The sequence below is a fragment of the Buteo buteo genome, chromosome 21 (genome assembly GCF_964188355.1).
Source record: "Buteo buteo chromosome 21, bButBut1.hap1.1, whole genome shotgun sequence".
Lineage (NCBI taxonomy): Eukaryota > Metazoa > Chordata > Aves > Accipitriformes > Accipitridae > Buteo > Buteo buteo.
Genome location: NC_134191.1, coordinates 16,573,818 through 16,594,634, shown reverse-complemented (window position 1 = coordinate 16,594,634; position 20,817 = coordinate 16,573,818). Strand labels below are relative to the sequence as shown.

The 20,817-nt window shown below is 35.9% G+C and overlaps 1 protein-coding gene across 1 annotated transcript in view; it reads left to right on the top strand.

Moving 5' to 3' along the window:
* CACNA2D3 (calcium voltage-gated channel auxiliary subunit alpha2delta 3) overlaps positions 1-20,817 on the top strand; it is a 475,703-nt gene that overhangs the window by 330,505 nt on the left and 124,381 nt on the right. The window contains exon 14 of the mRNA XM_075052542.1: positions 7,918-7,935. Within this exon, the coding sequence (XP_074908643.1) occupies positions 7,918-7,935 (18 nt within the window). The remainder of the gene's footprint in view (positions 1-7,917; positions 7,936-20,817) is intronic.

Here is a 20,817-nt window from a genome sequence, read left to right as displayed (position 1 = left end):
ATTCTAGCAGTTTGAAAGCTTCTGATAATTTTCAGGGCCAGAAACCTTTAGGCACCTGTGCCTCTAGATCAAGCAATTAGTTCTGAAGCTCTGCCCAGAAACGGGAACATTTCAAGCACTGTATGAATTTAACAAACCTACTAATAAGTCATTCAGTGCCAGAATAACTATGCAGTCCAAGTGTTGGCAACCAGTAAAACAAAGGCACCAGATTTAAGTAAGCATAGGAAATCATCCTAAAGGATAGCTCTTTGCTGCTGGTGTTCGTCATTTTATCCATCCTCTTAGAGTCAATTGTAGAGCTCATGTTTAGCAATATTACAGAATATATTAATTAGCTTTAGACCCTTTGTGTGTTTGTAACCCAGAATATTTGCAACAACTTGAGAGTTGGAACTTGCAGAAATTTGAAGTCAATGCACAGATCCTACATGAGATACAACAAGGACTGTCAAAACAACCAGCCCCTAAAATAAGTATTATCCCACTTTATGCAAGGTGAGTCTATGTGTTCCCCAATAGAACAACCCAACAGAACAAATTTCAGAGAAAATTTACTTATAGTCTCACAAAACAGCATTAAATTACTTTGTGGTGGAATGAAAAGGTATTATGCACATTTAGTTCTCTTGTTCATGTTGTCCACAGCTGAAGTGCAATTGAACTAGTTGTCTCTATAAGTTGAAGAAGGTCACCCTCAAAACATAAAACTTAATAGTCCAACAACCAAATAGCCATAACATTTTGAAAAGACTTCCTAATTATTCTGCTATTGGTAGCACTCTAATACTGATGATCCCATCTTTAGAGACTTATTTTCAGTGTTTTCTGTATGAGATAAAAAAACTAAATATGCAGATTTTAATGTAAATTGTGTCACTTAGTATTACATGATGTGTGTCTTGCAACCATTAGTGTTATTTGGAGTTATCTTTATTTAGAAAAATATTCCAATTTCGTGCATGAATGTTTGTACAGTTTTTGATTAGGAAGGAAATATCTACTATATAACAGATGAGAGAATAGTTATATCAATAATTTCTATTAGGAAATCTAAATATATTAATGTTTATACATAATATATGTTTGCATATATAAACAGAACTAACCATGGACATCTATTTTGCACTAACAAATTTTTCTTTATTGATGTAATAATGAAAATAGAACTCACTCCATTTAAACATGAATGCATGAGGCCAAAATTTTGTTTATGGTGTACATAATGTTCATGGACTGTATGATTTCATGGATCAGTTCTGATACTTTGATCTTTAGTCATGTGGCTTATTTGTAAAATCAGCATAATTCTTTAAAAAAAAAAGAATTATTTATGACTAAAGTTTCTAAACAAACTTTGCATTTAAGTAATCACTCTGGGTAATTTAAATACAATCTTTCCTGTTAATATTTTGTATTCATGAGAAAAAGAGAACAATTAGTTTATGCAATGAAAAGAATCACAGTCACAGACTCACAGAATAACTTAGTCCGGAAGGGACCTCCTGTAGATCATCTAGCCCAACCTTGTGCTCAGGCGGGATTAGCTGGAGTACGGTTGCCCAGGACAGTGTCCAACTGGGTTTTGAACTTCACAAACTCTCTGGGCAGTTTGCTCCAGTGTTTAGTCAATCACTCTTACAGTGAAAATGTAAGAATATTCCTACAAGTAGGGATTTCTTTTCTGTTAACTTCAACACAAAGTTCAGAGAGCAGATGCAGACAGAGATGACTTAATTAACGATTTTACAAGTGGAGCACATTTAGATTTTTTTTGTGTGTATGTTAATTATTTTACAAACAAGGCTGCTAGACAGTGCATTAGAAATTATTGAGTCATTTGCATTAATAAAAATTATGTATTTTAGAAAACTATGTAAAATCTTCAAAGGGTGGAGCCATTTTATTACAAAGATGTTTGGAACGTATATGTAATTTTTTAGTGTAGTCTGCTATTTCTTAATTTCAGTCATCAGACCTTTGCAGCTCCTGTGTTTTCTCTTCTGCATATTTCACAAGAGCTAATTTCTTTCTGTCATCTTTATAGAATTCTTTTTAAAGAGAGAACTAGAATTGTAGTTTTCATCTCTGTTTTATGACTCTCTTCTCCATAGCAACATTTACGTTTCCTCTGACTGGTATACTTTGCATGCAGTGCACAGTCTATCCTTGACTAAAATGCTGTAGTTACTGCAAAATATGTGGTAGCACAGTAAAATGATTATGTGAACAAAGAAGGATTTGGTATTGAATCCCTTGAAAAATCAAGTGCATTTTCCTTACAGATGTTGGCCTAGTAAGCTGCAGGTTAATGTCACTCATTTGATATTTATACTGAAATCTTAACATGAACATCCCAGTAGGAGGCTGAATTTTATTTCTTTCTCCATGTATGCATATAATTATCTCTCATGCCTCTAGTACTTACATGGTTCTAGGAAGTGGAGAGTAAGTGCATAGATTGTAAAAGAAAAATTGCCAAAAAATGTGATATTTATATGCTGTATCTTATAGCAACTGAGTAAGTAGATTTTAAAGCAGAAAATTTACATTTTCTGCTAGAAATCCAGAGTTTGAATGTTCTTTCTATTCTTTCCCAAGTTTTTGCCATTTTGGGGAAAAGCTGTGGAAGCCTGCCTAGCAATGTATGAAATGCTTTGCATTTCTTTATACATGCAAATAAACCATTATCTACCCCTACATTTAATTATGTTTTATGATGCCATAAACTAACAACCTATATTATAGAGTATCTGGCACAGGTATGCACTAAGTGTTCTATTCTTTTTTTACCTCATTCTTTCCTGAGGAGCTTCACTGACATGTGTGACGTCTTCCTCCTTGCTGTGGATTTAAGTACAGGACCTACATGCTTGCCATGATATTTCACATTTTTCCTGAAAGTGTATTTCCAAAAAGTAAAAGTTCTAATACATACAGTCAGTGCCAAATTCAGAGTCAGTATGTGACGTGTACAGGATGAATCTAAACATTGCAAACCACCATAAACTTAGCTATGCATAGATGTTAAACTTGGTCCACCCCAGAAACTATTTACAGAAATGGCTGTACTATCAAAACTGTATTCATACTTGTTGATTATTTACTGGCATGTTTGTACTCACTTTTTATTGATTTGTATTCTATCTGATTATGGAACAATCAAGGCAGTAGTAGGGTTGTTAGCCTTTTTCTGAGACTAGTGACATTTATTTAAATGCTTGGCAGGAGAATAGGACTGTGGAAATGAGGTCAGTGAATATAAAGTTATTTATTTTTGAATACCTTAACATAAATACACTGCAATAGTATAATTTTTTGACAAAGATAATTTCATGCAATCATTAGAATAATAGAAAATGGAAAGTTAATTTCACAGTGTTTTATATTATTTTCGTTTCTCTAATAATAGAAATCACAGGTTATTGGTGTAACAAGGAACTGTTGGGTATGGTTTAGTCCTCCAGGAGATTTTTTTTTTTTTTGCTATTCTTCAAACAAATGTAAGGTTGAATTCTGATCCAACAGAACAATAACTTTATAATACTAGTCTGTTTTCCTTTAAGAATTCTAGACTTGATTTCTTGGAAATCTAGGACATACAGCTATATGTTTTGAATAAATTTTTGAAATGTCTATAAAATATTTTAGAAGTGTATAGCCTTTTTGTTTTGGAATTATCATGGAGTCATTTACAAAATCAGTCTTTATGAACTTCTTTTGTTAAGGGTGAAAGGAGACAGAGTTTTATGAGGTCTGGCATGGAGTACTTAGCAGAACTACTGGTCCTGTAACATATGCTTCTTGCGTCTAGAGACAGTATTTCTGATCTATCTATGGTTTTGTTTGTATCATTCATGTTGACCTCACAGTTATCCGATCCAAGAAGTAGTGCAACATCCTTGATGCTGGACTCCTTTGCCTGTCTTGGTTTGTTTTACCACGTTAGTAGTGTCTATAATTTTTCCTTTTCTGATAATACCAAACACATTTCCATGAGGGGCTCAAAACAATACTAGATTATTTGCAAATGTGGAAAGCATGACACTGAGTGCAATAACAGTATTGGAAAACCTCCTACAGTTATTTATTCTGTGTTACATTGTGTGACAGGACCCCAGGTTGACCTGAATTTAGAGGTGGAATTCTCAACGTGTCTTACTGGAATCAAGCATACTGTGAACCTCGAGGGGCTTGCAGTCTTTGAAGGGTATTTTTCTACAATACAAAGTAGAATAAGAAAATTTGTTTGGTAAAGAAAATTTGGGTTTTCTGGGAAAGATAGATTAAAAGAGAGTTTGAAAGAAAATCCCCTTCCCTTTTCTTCGCTGTGTCCTTGCAAGGCCCCATGCTCTAATCTAGCTTTTTAACCTATCCGTATTTTTAGGTTGCAGCAAAATTTACACAGTTCCATCAAAATCCCGAAGTCCGCTTTTCTACATCAGAAAATCCTCTCAGGTTTCCCCTGGTGCTTATAGGTCTGCAGGCTCCTGTCCCTGCCATACCTGGCTGTACTGCAACAGCCTCTTCATCCTCAGCAGCTGTGCGGAGGAAGGTTACACTTCCCTCCGAAGGGCTTCTCCTGACCCAGCCTGCAACAACCAGGAGACAGCAAATGGCCAGACTGCCTCCCTGCACCTCAGCCACGGTCATTTTAACAAAACGTGTATTACCCAGATGTTAAACTAGGAGCAAGGAAAATAGATATATGCCTTCTTATGTGTCTTCTTCAGAGACAATCATTAGAGGGAGGAAGAGGCAGTAATGGAAAACAAATAGGAACAGGAGGTACTTTGGGATGGCTGGAGCTGGATAAAGGCACCAAAATGGCATAGTTTACCATAGGTGCAAGTAGAATAGAAAGTTCTGCAGTGCTTTTTGAGGGCCAGGGAAAGATCACGTAGTTTACTGCGAAACTGCCTCTTGGCAGTGTATAAAGCAAACCACAGGAATCAGAGGTACCCGCTGGGTTTTACACAGAGACAGGCAGTTTTTAGACGATGCAATAAAGGGTCAGACCAGAGGACTATTACTGTTATTGTTAGGAAAATTATTTGTTTCCTATGGCCTCCCAGAAGGGGTAATGTCAGACAAACCTCCATAGTTTATTTCAAAGGAATTTGTAGCAATTATTATACTGAATTGCTGACATATAGGATCTTGTAACAGCCAAGTTTCAAATCAGCAACAGAATGAAGATTTGTCTCGCTGTAACAAAGACAGACTTTTTTTTTAAGGAAACAACTGTGAACCTGGATTTTTAAACTTAGGTGAAAAGTGACAAGAATGCCAGCCCAGGAAAAGGCATAATGGGATGTAAATCTCATCTGCTGACCCTTTTATTCTTAATCAAGAAGAGCTTTGACTACTAATATTTCCGAGCAAGGAAATAGTCTTGATTTTATAAAAGGCTATAGATGGGATTGACAAACTGAATTCAGCAACACATAATATAGAACTCTGATTTGTAAAGTCTTATTAATGTGCTTTTGAAAATAATCTCAGTAAAAGCAATAGGGTTAGTTTCATATACAAAAGTATGTAGCATCTAGTTTCTGTGCTAATTATTAATAGGAAATGCTCACTTGGATTCCATCTGACTAATTCCCTCACATGGCAAAACTTGACCAAACCATATGTATCTGAAGGGATGTGCTCAAATAGGAGTAAACTCAAGTTCTGAAAACAGTAAAAATTACATCAGAGAGTACTAATATTTGTATAAGGATTCAACTTAAATTTGAAGGCCCCGTAGAGCATTGTGTGTGTGCATGCATTTGTGTTTTGAGTTTTTATGTTTGTTCAGGTTTTTAATATTCTCCCCTGTCTTCCCCCCCTCCCCCTCTCCTTCTTGAACCTATCTCCACTGTATGTGGGCTATAAGCTTTCTAATTTAGTTTTAATATTATCTGGAAAGAAGTATTTCTGCAATGATACTTCTGTACCTAACATTGCATATGTTGCCTTTGATGCCTTGACTGTACTTGAAGTACTGTTTTGTAGAATATGGCATACAAATTAGCTCATTATGGAAACATATGAGTTTGCTATGTGTAGTGGGCTTTGGCAAACTGTAGAGTTCTTCAGTATTTATTCCAAATGTGGAAATTTGGACGTCATTCTTTACTGCACCTGTCTTTATCTGAGATACCAATGAAAGGGTTCTTGTAGTTTTTACATGTATTTAGCAAGAAGGTGGCATTAAAAAAAACCCAACCAAAACCCCAAACCACCAAAAAAAAAAAAAAAAAGTTAGAGAGAAAACTAGTTTCAGTGTTTCAATAGGAAAGTAAAAAATTCGTATTGCAACTTTCTCCTTTTGTTTGAATGAAAAAAGAAAAAGCTTCCATTTATCAAAGTAGTTAACCAAGTTGAAGACTAGTAAGTAGATAAACATTCAGAAAAGCTTTAAACTGCTCTAAGTAATGCTCTAATTTGTTATACAGGATTTAGCTCATGTATTTACAGTTCATCAGGTATCTGCAATTTCTGCAGCAACCCTTGTATATCATTCTATATAATCAATTATTTAAACAACAGGTTTTGAAGAAAAACATGTAAGTCATACTTTAATGTGACCATGGCTTGTATTTTGCTATTGGATCATTCAGGTTTTAGGATGAAAGGATTTTACTTGCAGCAATGCTCCCTGCCATGGATTTTGTTACATTTTATATTGTGAAAACAGAGAAATTGTGGCTGGTTGCTTTCAGTAATTGTGAATTAGAGAGCATGTGACAATTCTCTTTGATGACCTATACTAATGTGGACTTTAGCTTTTAGGAGAGTACTATATGGTAGTTGTATTTTCTATCTGTTTTAATTCAGAGCAAGGACAAAAGGTCAGTCAGAAGCTCACTGGAGATCTTGAAGGTCTTTTTGGTATTGATTCACCTGCCTGTTTCTATGTTCAGCTGATGCCTGTAAAGAAACAATTTGTATTGGAAAAAGAAATTTTCTGAGAAGGTGGATTTAGCACAAGGCTAAATTGCTGTGTATAGTGGATTTCTCTATGAGTATGAAAGTTAGAGGAGAAGAATTCAAAAAAAGGGAAAACTGTATTGTGCCTGTAATAGGTTATTTTTCTGAGTTCCTCTCCGTTACCTACAATGGGTTTTCTTCTTCCTAAAGTGAAAACAGAACCCATTTTTCAACTCTTGATAAATAAGGTATTTTATATGTAATGGAGTCTACTCCCTGCTCTCTGTGCCTTTGTACATGAGTTGTTGCTTATAGTAAATACTATGCATGGCTAGGTACTAGGTATGGCTAATCTTATCTAAGAACACCTGTGTGATATAAATATGCATATATGCATAAACACCTTTTATTTGCATATATGTACATATAATCATACTTGTGTTTACAGTACAGAAATGTATTGTCCTATGCATACATTATTGTATATTGTGCATATATGATAATAGGTTTGCATAAACAGTCAATAACTTTCTATTACCATTTTGTTTTTCTTTTCTCTGTCATAGAGCATACAACCTTCTACTTCAATATGATAAACCACTTTTAATGTCAATTTCATTCATAATAAGTGTAGGCTTACATGTTTTAAAACTAAAACTATCTTCATGTTGAATTATATATGTGTATAGGAGGATGGAACTACTTCAAGTGTGATACCACATCTGATGAGAAAACAGTCCCTCTCAGTATTGTGGTATTTAACAAATTGCATGGTGCTTTTGTGTTACTTAGTAGAGAAGCTGTCAAATAATAAAATAAGTTAATAAGCTTTCAATAAGTTGAATCAACTGGCAATGTAAACCTAGTTTCTCTAGTTTCTCTCCTTTATACTTTGTTTTATATTATGTTTGTGATTTTCTGAATACAACAGCTAAAGTAGCTGTTCAAATTAATTTAATGTATAATGATTGCTTGTTCTGTTTTGTTGTTTTCCAGCTCCCTCAGGCTCAAAAGGTAAAATACTTTAATCAAATCTTAGTCATTCAAAGTAGTCACTAGTCCTTCATGTTTCCATGGTGTTGTGAGCATGGTACGGTAGTGATCAGTGAAACAGTTCACCGTGACGGGGGCTCTGGAGGTGAGCAGCAAGAAGGGTAGCTGACATGAAGGCCAGCTAAGGTACTTGCTGAGGGCAGCTCTTCAAACATATAAGCTATTTTAACATGATAGGCATATAGTAGCCTACAACTTTAAAGCAACAGGGAGACTGTTTTATCAACAATTTGAAATAATAGTAAGGATTAAAAAAAGTCACCCCGTTATTCCCTGTGAAACATCTCTGGATCATTTTGTCTCCATTGTAGAGGCTGCAGAACCCATGGTGTAGCTGGTACCCTTTCACTGCTCCCCACTGTATCTGTCAACACACCTTTGAATACATCCAACATTTGACTTCTCTGATAGGTTGCATACAGTTTTCATATAACATGCTCTTGCCTTTAAACAACTTCTGCATTGATATGGTATGTTACCAGAGTCACCACTGCACATCATGATAGCACAATTGATTGTGGCAAACTCGAAGAATTGCTTGATGCCTGTTGCACCATCCTTGTATATTTCACAAATGTAATTAAAGCTTCCAGAAAATAGAAAATCTAGATGCTGTTTTGTGGTTTGCGGTGAAAAATATTAACATGAAAAAATGAATGGAATATACAGGGAAATTGCAATACTCACCTGTTCAAGTCGTTCTTTTTGTACTAGGTAAGGCACCTTTAAAAAGAAATGTCATAGCAATTAATCAGTTAAACATCACTGTTATTAACAGTCTTGGGTGATGATCAAAGTTCAGTTTTTAATGAAAGCTATAGTTTAAGTGATCTTCAATGAATAGCTTTTGCAGAATCCTGAAGACATCCACAGAACTCAAAACTTTGAAATGGTTCATTAATGTATCTCATCCACTTTTTAGTTTAAAAAGCAAGAAATATGAGCATGGGAGCTTTTATTTTTATGATGCTATGTATGTTTGAAATTTCCTTGCTCATAGAGCTCAGAAAATTCTATTTCAAATCTGCAGGTAATATGCTATTTTTGTGACAGTGGACTATGTCCATAGTTTGTTCTTACATTTTGATAGTTGCAGAGCCTACCAAATGTGACATGGTAACAAAAACTTGCTTTTTTCTTTTTTTCCTTCTGGAAATAGATGGTTTAAAGAAATCTTTTGTTTACAGCTTCCTGGAAAAGTAGAAGGACTAAAAGACTGGCTAGACTGGCTAACTTTGGCTTTCTCATGTTCGCCTGCTTGTCTAAAAGTTTATGCCAAAGGCTTCTCTTAACAGTTTGCAGAAAGAAGAGAGAGTGAGGCTGTAATATTGCTGGTGCAGAAAGTTATAACCAGTCAGGCCGTTTACCAGATTGTGTCATGTGGTGCTGTATTATACGCTCTGATGTCCACAGTTCTGAGTTATTAAATAATGTTGTGGTAAAAATTAGTCAAGTTTGAGTTTAGCGAAAAAGCACACATTTTTCATGGAAGGTCAAAAATGCCAATTTTCAGTGTGTTTAACACTTGAGCAAAATAATGTAGAACTAAGCCACATATTTTGTATATGTATGCATAATGTCTAGTTGACTGTATACTACTTTCATGCAGAGAAAGAGGAGAGGGGTGGGAAAGAAGGAATGGGATGGGGAGGGAAGACGGGTACAAGTAATCCAGAAGGGCTTTTGATAAATTCAGGTAAGAAATAAGTCTTTTCATAAGCATGGCCTTAGATCTTATGAGCAAAACGAGAGAATCTCTTGCTATCTGCAAGGTGAAGGGAAGCAGCACAGGGCTGATGCACGCCTTTATGAATGACTTAGTCACTAGTGTACATGTTTTGCCATATGGTGTCTGAACTTGTACTGTATTTTTGTTGGAATCTATGTATCATCTTGCAAATGTTTTCTCTATAAACATTTCAAACAGCCATGTCTCTCTAAAACATGTTCACTTTAATCTTTGAGTGATCTGAAAGAAAAATGTGGCATTCAAAGTTTACCTTTACTATTTTATATCCATTATAAATGATGAAATGCATTATGTCTTTTCTGTGAAAGACTGGCTACAGTCTTCTCAGTGTTTAGTCAATGTTCTATGGTGATTAGCTATTGATTTTGAAGACCTGTAGGTTTTCAACTGTCTACAGCAGTTAAATAACAATTAAAACCTGTTACTGTTATGCTATCTGCTCTAAATCAAATTGTTGCAAATTCAGAAGTGGAGTGCCGGTGAAATGAAGTATGAGGAGTTTAAGGTGGATGTCTGTTGCACCATGATATTTGTCTTGAAAAGATCTTTGTGATATACCCTATACTTAAAATAGAAGATACCACAAACCCCTCCCCAAAAACTCACCATAATCTCAGGTGGTAGAGATGCTGATTTAATATGGTTATGTAGCTTTCAGAAGAAAATATGTCTAGAAAGGTCTAATGTATCTAAAGGAAAGAGCCATTAACCAGACAAATGGAACAAATTTATGTGAATTTGATATGTCCTCTATGTTGCTTTTCTGCATGTTTTTAGGTAACCATCCCACAGGGCTCTGAAAATAGTAATAAAACAAAGTCATCAAATTTACCAATTTCCAGACTTTTTCGGTTTGGCTTCCAAAATGACCTTTATCTTTGAAACACTTTTGAAAAGCAGCTTTTGTATTCATCGATGAGCAAAAGCTATTCTTCCTTAATAGCTCAAAAAGGTGTTTAGTTTCCTAGTAAGAAAGCTTTACTTGCTTCCTTGAGCAAACACAGCAGGATTCAAAATCTGTTGTCCTACTCCTGCTGTGATGTTTTATTCTACTTAGCTTGTGTGAAGAGGTAGAAGTGAATAAATTAGGCACACAAATGAGAAGCAGATAGTTGTGTTTAGGAACATTTAGGAAAGTTTTTTAATGATTCTCTCATGAATGGAATCGTATTTCCTCCATATAGAAATGTTTTGATGATATTTGTTGCCCAAAAGTTCCTGACAGCTTTCTTCTCTCTTTCTGTGTTATCCCTTAACTTCTGTAAGTAGTGCTTTGCCCTCCTTTTATCTTGATGCTATCATCTTTCAGCCATTTGGGAGCATCATTTATCATTCCCTGCATCATTTACCTTCTTATACTTTGAAGTGTTGAATTAACTGTCACTGGGAATAGAAAATAGAAAATTTGCAAAGCTGCTATTTCATTGAAGTGCATGACTAGTGATTTTAGCATTTTTATAAAATTATAGGAGTTAAATTGAATCTAATGAAGTACAAAATAATGATGAAGTAAACATTTTGACCCTGGTTAGCATTCCTCTTGATCTGTTTCCTGCTGATGAGAGGCTATTGTTTTTCAGTTTCATAATGTATATAAAGTTGAGTGATCCATTCAGAAAGCTGCATTAAAATTTTCACTTACATGTCAATCGCAATCTTAAATTTAGTTTCCAAATTTCTCTCCCTCACTCCTCAAGAAGCAAGCTGACTTCTAATAACAATTTTGAGTCAGCAATTTGCAAATTTTAACTAAGTAACTATTTTACAATATGAGGGGTTTTGCTGTTTCATTTCTTTGTGCTAAACATGGAAATGTCTCTCTAACTTTATACACTCACACAGGTTCCCATACTGTCCCAGGCCATAATTTGAATCTAAGCCAAAATAATAGTTATTCCTATATAAAACACATTTAAATGGTCAATTTCCAATTCTCTGACGCTTCCAGCTTGCCTCATGACTCTACTCGGCACATAAGAGCACGGTAGTCACAGAAGAAGACAACACCTTGTGAAGCAAGCCTATGCGGAGTGGGGAAAGGAAGAAGGGGGGTGGGTTGGGAGGGTGGCAGAGTTATAACAGGTTAGTGAAGAAAAATGAAAAGCTTCAGCATGAACCTCATACTTCAAATACATCCCTACGGAACTGCTGTCTGTTGTGGGTAAAGTTTCAGCAGCAGCATTGTGGCAACCACTTTCAACACTGGTGCCTTGTCAGAGGGTTTGCAGTGTTCCTATGCCCCACAGTTTCAGCCCACTTTCAGTCCCCGTGACCATAGCAATGTTTTTCCCCTACTTTCTGATTGTTTTTTTCACAAGGCTGTTTAGGCTATGCCAGCAGACCTTCTCTTTCCTCGCTCAAGTCCTTTAAGTCCTATTTCCTTCCAGGTCTACAGACCAAAGGTTCCTGTGTCAGCATAGCTGCACAGCCCTCCTCAAACAGTTGCTCAAGTGCCTCTGTTTAGCCCCATCATATCTCCTAACCTTGCTTCGTTTTTAGATTCAGAATGTTAGCTCCAATTTTAAGCTCTGTCCTACAGATCTAATGGCCTTATGGACCTTTTCTGCATTTTAGCGTGTTGGTAATTTAATTAAAAATTGTGGAAATCAAAGCTCCTGTTGTGGGATGGTGACAAGCCAACTAGGAATGCTGTAGATTCAGGAAGATTAGAATTCAAAGGAATGTTATTGGGCTAGAGGTTAGTCTATGAGCAAATTTGGGCATTGTTGTGGTTATTCGATAGTTTTCATGAATCAGAATTGGTGGGAGCTGAATCTGACTTTGCTTGACACTGTTTGCTGCAACAGATATCCCATTCTGTGGAAATACACTGCAGTTATTACAGTCCAATGTAAGTGCAAAAATGAGGAATATGTCAAGCAAAAAAAGAGTTAGTGTAAAAAAATTTCTTATTTTGTTTTGCTAGACATTGTTTAAATTGGGAAATGGAGACTGAATAGAATTAGCACCATGGAAGTTAAATTCTGAGCTGAATAGTCCTGCTAGGATTTCCTGATATATATATCTCTCTCTATATATATCTATATCTCATAGAGATAATGAATCTGTATTAAAAAAAAAGATATTTTGAGGTTTCAGATCTAATATTTTCTTGGATTAATATCTTTTTAATATGGTGAAAGTTGGTGAAAAAATTCTAGAAACCCTGACACAAGTTGTGGTTGTCTAAAACACAAAGTCTAAACTCTGAAAGATAATGGAAAAAATATGAGGTTTAGATCTTAAAATTTGTTTCCTTTCTGTGACTAGTTATAGTTCAAAAATTAGCAACAAAAAGTAGAATTGCCCCATCAAATTTGCCTTTTATTTAAATTAAGTTGTATATTGTTTATTTTGCCTTTTTTTTAATTCATCAGTAACACTTAGGGAATATGTATATTTAACACAATATAAAAATACCACTTCATAGCCAGCTAAAGTGAAACAATATTGCATATTGTCTTTGAAAAAAATCAGGAATAGCATCTAAAAAAGGATACGGGCTTTGTAACTGTCCTTACTTGTTCTTTCATCTCAGGAGATATCCACTGGTCCGTCGCTGGCAGAGCTTGGCTTCATTATAATCATTGCACAATATATGCAGACAAGAATAACATTGTATTATCAATAATAGATATGGACACTGCTAACTCTGTGTCAGAAATTCTGGACGACCTACTGTAACTCTTCTTGGCTATACACTCCAAAGGAAAATGGTTCAGGGATCCTTCTCAAATTCCTGTTGCTGTAATGGAAACATATAAGGAAATGGATATTCTTTCCTGTATATGTGTTTCTGGAGTCTGCCTTAATCTTTGCCCTGGGAGATGGATGTAAGTGCTAGATGTCAGGCTAAACTCTCTTTGGTTTATATGCTTCATGTGAGAAGTAAGTGGATGCTTGTATATTTATTGTTTCTGGAGATTTATTTGGGGTTGTTCTGAGGGGCGTAACCCTGTTCAGCAAGGAGTTAAAGGGAAAACTGTAGCAGTTAAATCTATTTCCAAAAGGAGTTTTTCTCCAAATATAAAACTATTAGTGCTAGGCATTACAGATCTGTGACTTTCTCAGAGAGTAAGTTCTGTTTCTTTATTCTAAACAGACGAGTCATTTAGACTGAGAAAGGTTTGTTACTGTTTGCTAAGCATTTTATCAGACAGAGTGTCCATGGCCCTTGTATAGATTCTTGCCTAAAACTGTTACCACTTGGTCTTTTCAATAGAACAACTTTCTGGGGCAAACCACCAGACCATAGATGATAACTTACAAAATCCTGGGATCTAGTTGAAAACTCTGTGTTCTTCTTTGGGGATCTAGTTTTAGTTTTTCTTGCCAATGTCATCCAAAGTAGCCTTGCAATTCTGAAACAAAACATACTGGTGCAAGTTGGAGGAACTACAAGAACTTACTTTTTTGCAATACTATTAGATGAACATGTTGAAAAATGAATATTCCGTAGCATAATTCATCCAAACTTCAAATGAACTGAACTCAAGCATTGAAATACATGTATTTTTACTCTACCATTGTAATTCCATGTTTTAGAGAGCCATAGGAATAATAAGTTAAACTACTTGTGTTTATGTGAGGATATCTTTCCAGACTTGAAGGAATAAGAAACATGAGGGGCTGTACAGTTCAGTAGTCTCCCATAAGCATGTATACCCATATGCATGAATCCACACACATTTAATATTTCACTGAACCAAATTCCCATGAATTCTTATTGCACCAATTTCACATTTTTGTATGTTCATTAGCCAGTCAAGCACTGTCAAATCACTGGCATTTCCTAGCTCTTTGAGGCTAAAGTTACCTTGTATTTTTCTTGTAATGGTGGTTTAAATGGTGGCCAAGTTCCACTTAAATATTCCTAGAATCACCTGACAGAAGAGGTCTGCTAGTTTCAGTGTAAAAGAGATAGGAATACCTTCTGCTAAGGGCAAGAAGGAAAAAAAATGAATTAGTGAAGATCTTGAGTGGAAGCTAAGCTCAGAAAGAAATTAAATTGAGGTTTGTTTTGTTGCTTTTGGTTTATTAATAAACCCCAGAAGGAATTATGTTATTGTGAGTTGATATTCTTAGCAGAAGATGAAGTTTGTAGTGTATTCAAATGTAGAACTAAATCACAAATTAACAGCTCAGCAGAAAGGTAGAAAATGGAAGAATTTTTGAAATGGCTGGTGGAACAACAGCTGCTGCAATATGAAAACTTAATTGTATACTGGCAGTACTGAAAAAGAGATGCTCATTCAGCATAGGGAGGCGTCCTTTTTTCTGGTTTTCAGAGGAGAAACTTGAATATGAAAAAATACCTTACTGCAAAGGAGCTCTGCCTGTGTATACATGGTTTGCCTGTGTTCCAAGGTTCCAGTACGTAGTGTGCCTTTGCCACAGGAAGGATTGTCATGAGCCTTTGCATTGCTTTCACGTTACCGTGGAGAATTTATTCAGGATCAAACCACTGGTGTACACAGCAGAAGCCACTCAAGTCTCATACATTGTTGGGGACTCCCAGACACATCCACTGGTCCTATTCTGTGTGACAAAAAAGGGAGACCAATACTAGTCAATAGATTAGTCAGACTAGTAGAATAGTGAAGACTACTGAGGTTTGAGAGAACTGAATTTAGAGAGGAAGCACAGACTGTGTTTATGAAGGAAGATGCCTTCGTATGTAAACTGGCATAGACAAATCCATGTTTCCTCTCATGAAGGTATCTTCCCGATTCATTAAGGGAGACGCTGATTACAGCACTCATCAGCTGTAGTCCTTAATCAAAATGAATCAGTTGGAGAACAACTTAATTGCATTCGAGCAGAAGAAACTGAACTAAAGCTTAGGTAATTTTTTTTTCTTTTTTCTACCCCCCCCCCCCTCCCTAAACAGTGACCACTGTGTTTTGTGAGGCAGCCTACTTCCCCATATTACATTCCATGCTTGAAAATAAAATATTCCAATATTTGAATGGATAAACATTTTTTTTAATAAAATGTCTTTGCAGAATTCCTGTTTCAAAACTCAGGGTTTTGTTTTGAAATGCATAAGGCTCATGTAAACATGCTAATTTGGCTTTTGGAAAAAGCAGGAACTTCTTGCTATTCTATGGGGAATAAATATCTAACAGAGTAAGGAAAATCTGAAAGGACAGGCACTTAGTGCCATACTGCATGTAATCAGAGTTCTGTATTGTTTAGCATGAAGATGACTTACTCTGCAAGAGTGGATGCTTGCTGATGTCAGACATTTAAGATGGTTAGTGCATTTATAAATACAGATCTAAATAAATATAGGAAAGTGTATGTAAATATAAGTAAATATTTATTCTATAAATATAAATAAATAATACAGGCCTGGCCCCATTTGCCTTTTCAAAGAAATTACTCTCTAAGAAAGTGACTTTGATATCTGTAATACATTTAAAAAAGCCATGAGTAATTTATTGCATGTTTTTCCATTTTTATTTTTCTATCCAAAATTTTTGGATCCTTATATTTATTTTCTCATTTCATTTTCATTTGACTAATTTTAATTTGCTGACTGAAGCATCAGACGATGCCTTAAGCATTGCTCTTGAATTCTTATCTTTTATTTGTATTAGTTTCCATCTGTTTCCAGTAATCCAAACCCAAGAATTTGGAGAAACTGGAATTCACATCCACTTCTGAAAGTACTTTCTTCAAAAATTGCAAGGGACCATAATAAGCTAATCTATGCAGATATGTTTAAGTAGAAAAAAATTCTAAGTTAGTGCACAGATACCATCACTGGCCTAAAACTCTTAAACTGTTTTTCAGTGATTACTTTATGGTTCTATTTTGCCAATATTCCTAAAAAGGAAACAACAATTAATAGCTGTCTGGAATTTTCAGAGGCCTAACGAAATTAGATGCCCAATTCCTGGCAGAGGTCAGTGGTATTTGGAAACTAAACTTCCTGAAGCATGTTTGAAAATTTCATCCCTAGGAAGTGGCAGCAATATCCAACAAAACCATTATTTGAAACTATTTTTGTAGTATTCCACCAGTTTTGATTTGGTTCCATTTTTTACCCTGCAGGATGTTGTACTGAATCTGGGAAGTGTTTAGATGCATTTCAATGCTGCTTCTTATATTGTTTAATTTTATAGCAAAAAATACTGAGCAATAAAATGTTCTGAAAGGCACTTCAAAGCACATACCTTTTCCTTAGTTCACATCTGTTGGTAGCCTGAAGTGTTGGAGCTTGCCAGTGGAATTTTTATTTTCCTGGAGGGTTAGGGATGAAGCAGCTTTTGTTTCCTTGCCTTTTTCTTGATATTATGTAACCACTTGATGGAAATAAAAATACAGTAATTGATATGTTGCTAAATAGGTAAGAGACAGGACTTTAATGTCAGCCAGAGCCTGTGTGTGTTAATATGGTGCCCCAGGTAAAGAATAAGCCTAGATGCTTATCAGGGACATAAAGATAGAAGAAATAGAAAAGAGCTTGATTTGTTAATACTTAGAATGATGTGCAAAGAGACGTTCTTAAGCATTGGGAAAAAACCAGTATAGGAGTAGAAGGGAAGAAAAGAAACAGAAGGTTTTCTTTGAGAACAGAACAAGAATTCAAAACAGAGTGTTGGCGGAATTGAAAGTTAGTGGCTCTGCCACTAATGAATTTCCAACATTCGGGTGAACTTTGGTCCAAATTAATCCTTATTTGTGAACACAATTGATCTGCCAGCAACATTTTGTTTCAGGAGAAACTATATACATAACAAACAATATTTTGTGTATATATTTTTGTCAAACCTTACTCTTTGTTTCCCATGAACCCCACCAAACCCCAGAATATGTGGGGTTAGTAAGGATGAACCAAGTAAGCTTAGCACGTAGCTTTAAACAATTTTGAATCATCAGACTGTAGAGAAGTATTATGCCACATAAAGCATACCTTTGTAAAAATGGCAGTAACTATTAGTATTTGTTACTCATATTAGTTACTCCTAAGAGACTGGAAGGACAAAATTGGATAAGGTACAGCCTATTTGAAGATTGAGATTAAGTTCATGGTGCTTCACTTTTCAGTCATTCCCAAGGACTCTTCACTATATGTAACTAGTCACCATCCATCTGGTGACATTATTGCATTATATTAGGATAAGTCTCATTCTCTGTATTTGCCAGTAACACTAAGAAAAATCCTGGTTCTATATGTAACCAAGTTATTTGTTGCCTGCTTAGAAACATGCATTTTGTGCTTATTAAAAAAAAAAATTTAAAAAAATTACTGTTCAAGATGTTTCTGGTAAGAAATATTTGACTACAGTATTTATTTTTTTTTTACATGCCTACATAATTCTTTTCTGAGCCTATGACTTTGTGATGTCCAGTTGATGAGTTTGGGAATCATAAGGATTGTCTAAATTTTCTTTTGGGGAAAAACATAATAATTGAGTAACTGAAACATTTATTACTAATTACACAATAATCTGAACTGTTAAATTTAGTACAGCCATTCAGAGACTATCTTTATATATTGATTTTGTTTTTCCGAGTTTGTGATATTTAACATTTTTCATTAAGCGTTAACTTCTAATTAAGTATTTGCTGATGATTAAAAAAAAAAATCCTAGCCAGTCCTGAGGATATCAGTAGTACATGTTCATTCTGAATGTAACTAATGCAAGTTGAAGTTTTATCAGTGATTGGAGAGCATATTACTGTTTTTTTCTCAGAATCACTGAATTTTTCAAACACTTGCATGAGGTGTTACAGAGTTCTGCTATATGTAAGAAATTGTCGGACTTGCAAAGCAACAATGCAAAATACCTAGATCATGGCTTCCTTTGCAATTTATTAATGGACTCTAGCATTAATTGTCTTAGCAGAAATACCCAGTGGCTAACATTCTACTATTTCAAAGTATTTCTGCCAAAATGTCATTGCCCAGGGAGTAAAGCTGTGCTCCTCCCCAGCAGATAATTCCTCACGATCTAACAATTCTTGTGAAGCAAATACCGCAGCTTGAGTTGGTCACTCAGTGAAACATTGCAAATACGAGTCATCTATCATCCAGTTATTTGCTGACTCCACTTATGGAAGTGGCCAACAACCTGTTCATCTGCCAAACAAACAAAAAACCAAACAGGCTGGACTGTAAGATTGCACTTCTATAGAAATGACTGAGTCAGCCAACTGTTGGTGGTACTTGTAGATATAATTACACGGCAATCATTCTCTGCATGCTTTCACAGTTAGTTTTGAGAGTTAACGACCTGTTCTCTCAGAATTTTCCAGGAACTCCAGACTTTTTTTTCTCCATTTAAAGAATTTCAAACACCCTAAAACTTTACTGACAGTCCCTTGGCTGGCATCCTATCCAATAAATTGTTTCTAGTAATCTCTTGAGAGTGAGCTGACTTGTAAAATAATACCATACTGATACTTGACAAATACATAATGTCAGAGAAGAACAACCCTGGGCAATCATATAAAATCTCTAAACACTCCAAGATGTCACCCCATAATCAGCTGAATGCTTTTTCACTTCCTGGTGTACATGTGTTTGGGACTATTGACTGTCATACCACAGAAGGCTCCTCTCCATACAAATCATGTCAGCGTGCTTAACTGTACTACTCTGGCCAAGGAGAGTAAATTCTTACACTAGTTCAGCCGCATTTGACTTTCAAGTGCCACCTTTAAACTCCCAGTGTTTTGCTGAGTTGTTTTGGGGTTTTTTGTTGGTTGTTTTGTTTAATAACTTACTATTGCTTAATAGATCAAGGATTATATCAGGGCTGGAAATATCTCTTCATATTAAAGAGGAAAACAACAACAAAAAAGCAAACATGATCATAAGTTAGTTCCACCTCATGTCCCTATTGATTCCTTATCAGATGTAAACCTTGTTGATCCTAAACCCCATTTGTGTTCCGGTCTGATGTCTGCAAATACTCCTCCTCGTCATGAGATAGTGCCATGCTTCAGGAAATATACTTGTTTGGGAAACTGAAACCCTCCTGAAGCAGACTAGGAGCTGCAAGACATGTGAAGTTCTAGGTTTTGTCTGATTTGTTAATGTGAAGCATGCTTCATAAAATATCTTGGGCATAATATATGACCTGTGTTCTGAAAATTTGGGGAGTTGATAGCTGTTGCTCTGTTAATAACAAAAGCTTTGTTAACAAAAAATCAAAATGGCAGCAGTTCTCAAAAAAATGTACTAGAAATACTGCCTGAGTACAGAAAACACAATACTGATGTAAGGGTAGTAGGGGAATATCACAGCTGCAATTGGGCATGACTGTCACCTACAGTATTTGTCAGGAAGATCGTCTCTATTGCCTTGTCCATTTGGCTAAACAGATGCAACAAAGGAGACTTTGTGTTTTACAAAATCTCTAGTTGTGATTATAACTGGATGTGCCATGCTTTTAAATGTTGGCTAAGCCTCTTCAACTTTACACCTCTTCCCAAATTATAGGGGCAGAAAGAGTTTAACAGTAACTCTCAACTTCCTGCTTGAGTTATCTTTCGTAGGTAGCTGGTGAAGATCCACAGGCACACAGAGCAGTGCTTGCCTTGAGCGTCACAGTTAGCCTTTTGCCTTATGGCAAAGATGTAGTCTGGCCAGAGGGCACGAAGAGTGAAGAGATGATAGTCTGAGCAATGGCACTCTCCTGTGGCCAATGATAAGCATTCTACATGTTTCTCTTGAATGGAACCAAGGTCAGGAGATCTGTTTTCTCCCTAAATGGAAGAAATGTGTTGAAAACTGATGCGCAGAATCAGCTAATGCTTCATGCCACCTCTTTGTCCAGCAAACTGAAACCGGGTGGAGCAAAGATGCTCCTGGGATCCTAACTGGCTGTCATCCTTCCTGCCGCTGTGTCAGCTGATGAGATCTCAGTCTGGACCAGAACAAAGTGCATGCAACTCATGACCTCTTGTTCCTTGCTGGGAGAAAACAGCCTGAGGCAATGTTAGCAGAGCTGACACTGGGAAAGATGTAGAACAGAGCTCCAGCTGCTTTGCTACTGCACATTCTGCTTCCACAATCCACATTTCAGCCCCTTGTATCTCTCATGGGAGACTGCAGTAGGAATGAAGATGAGGCATCT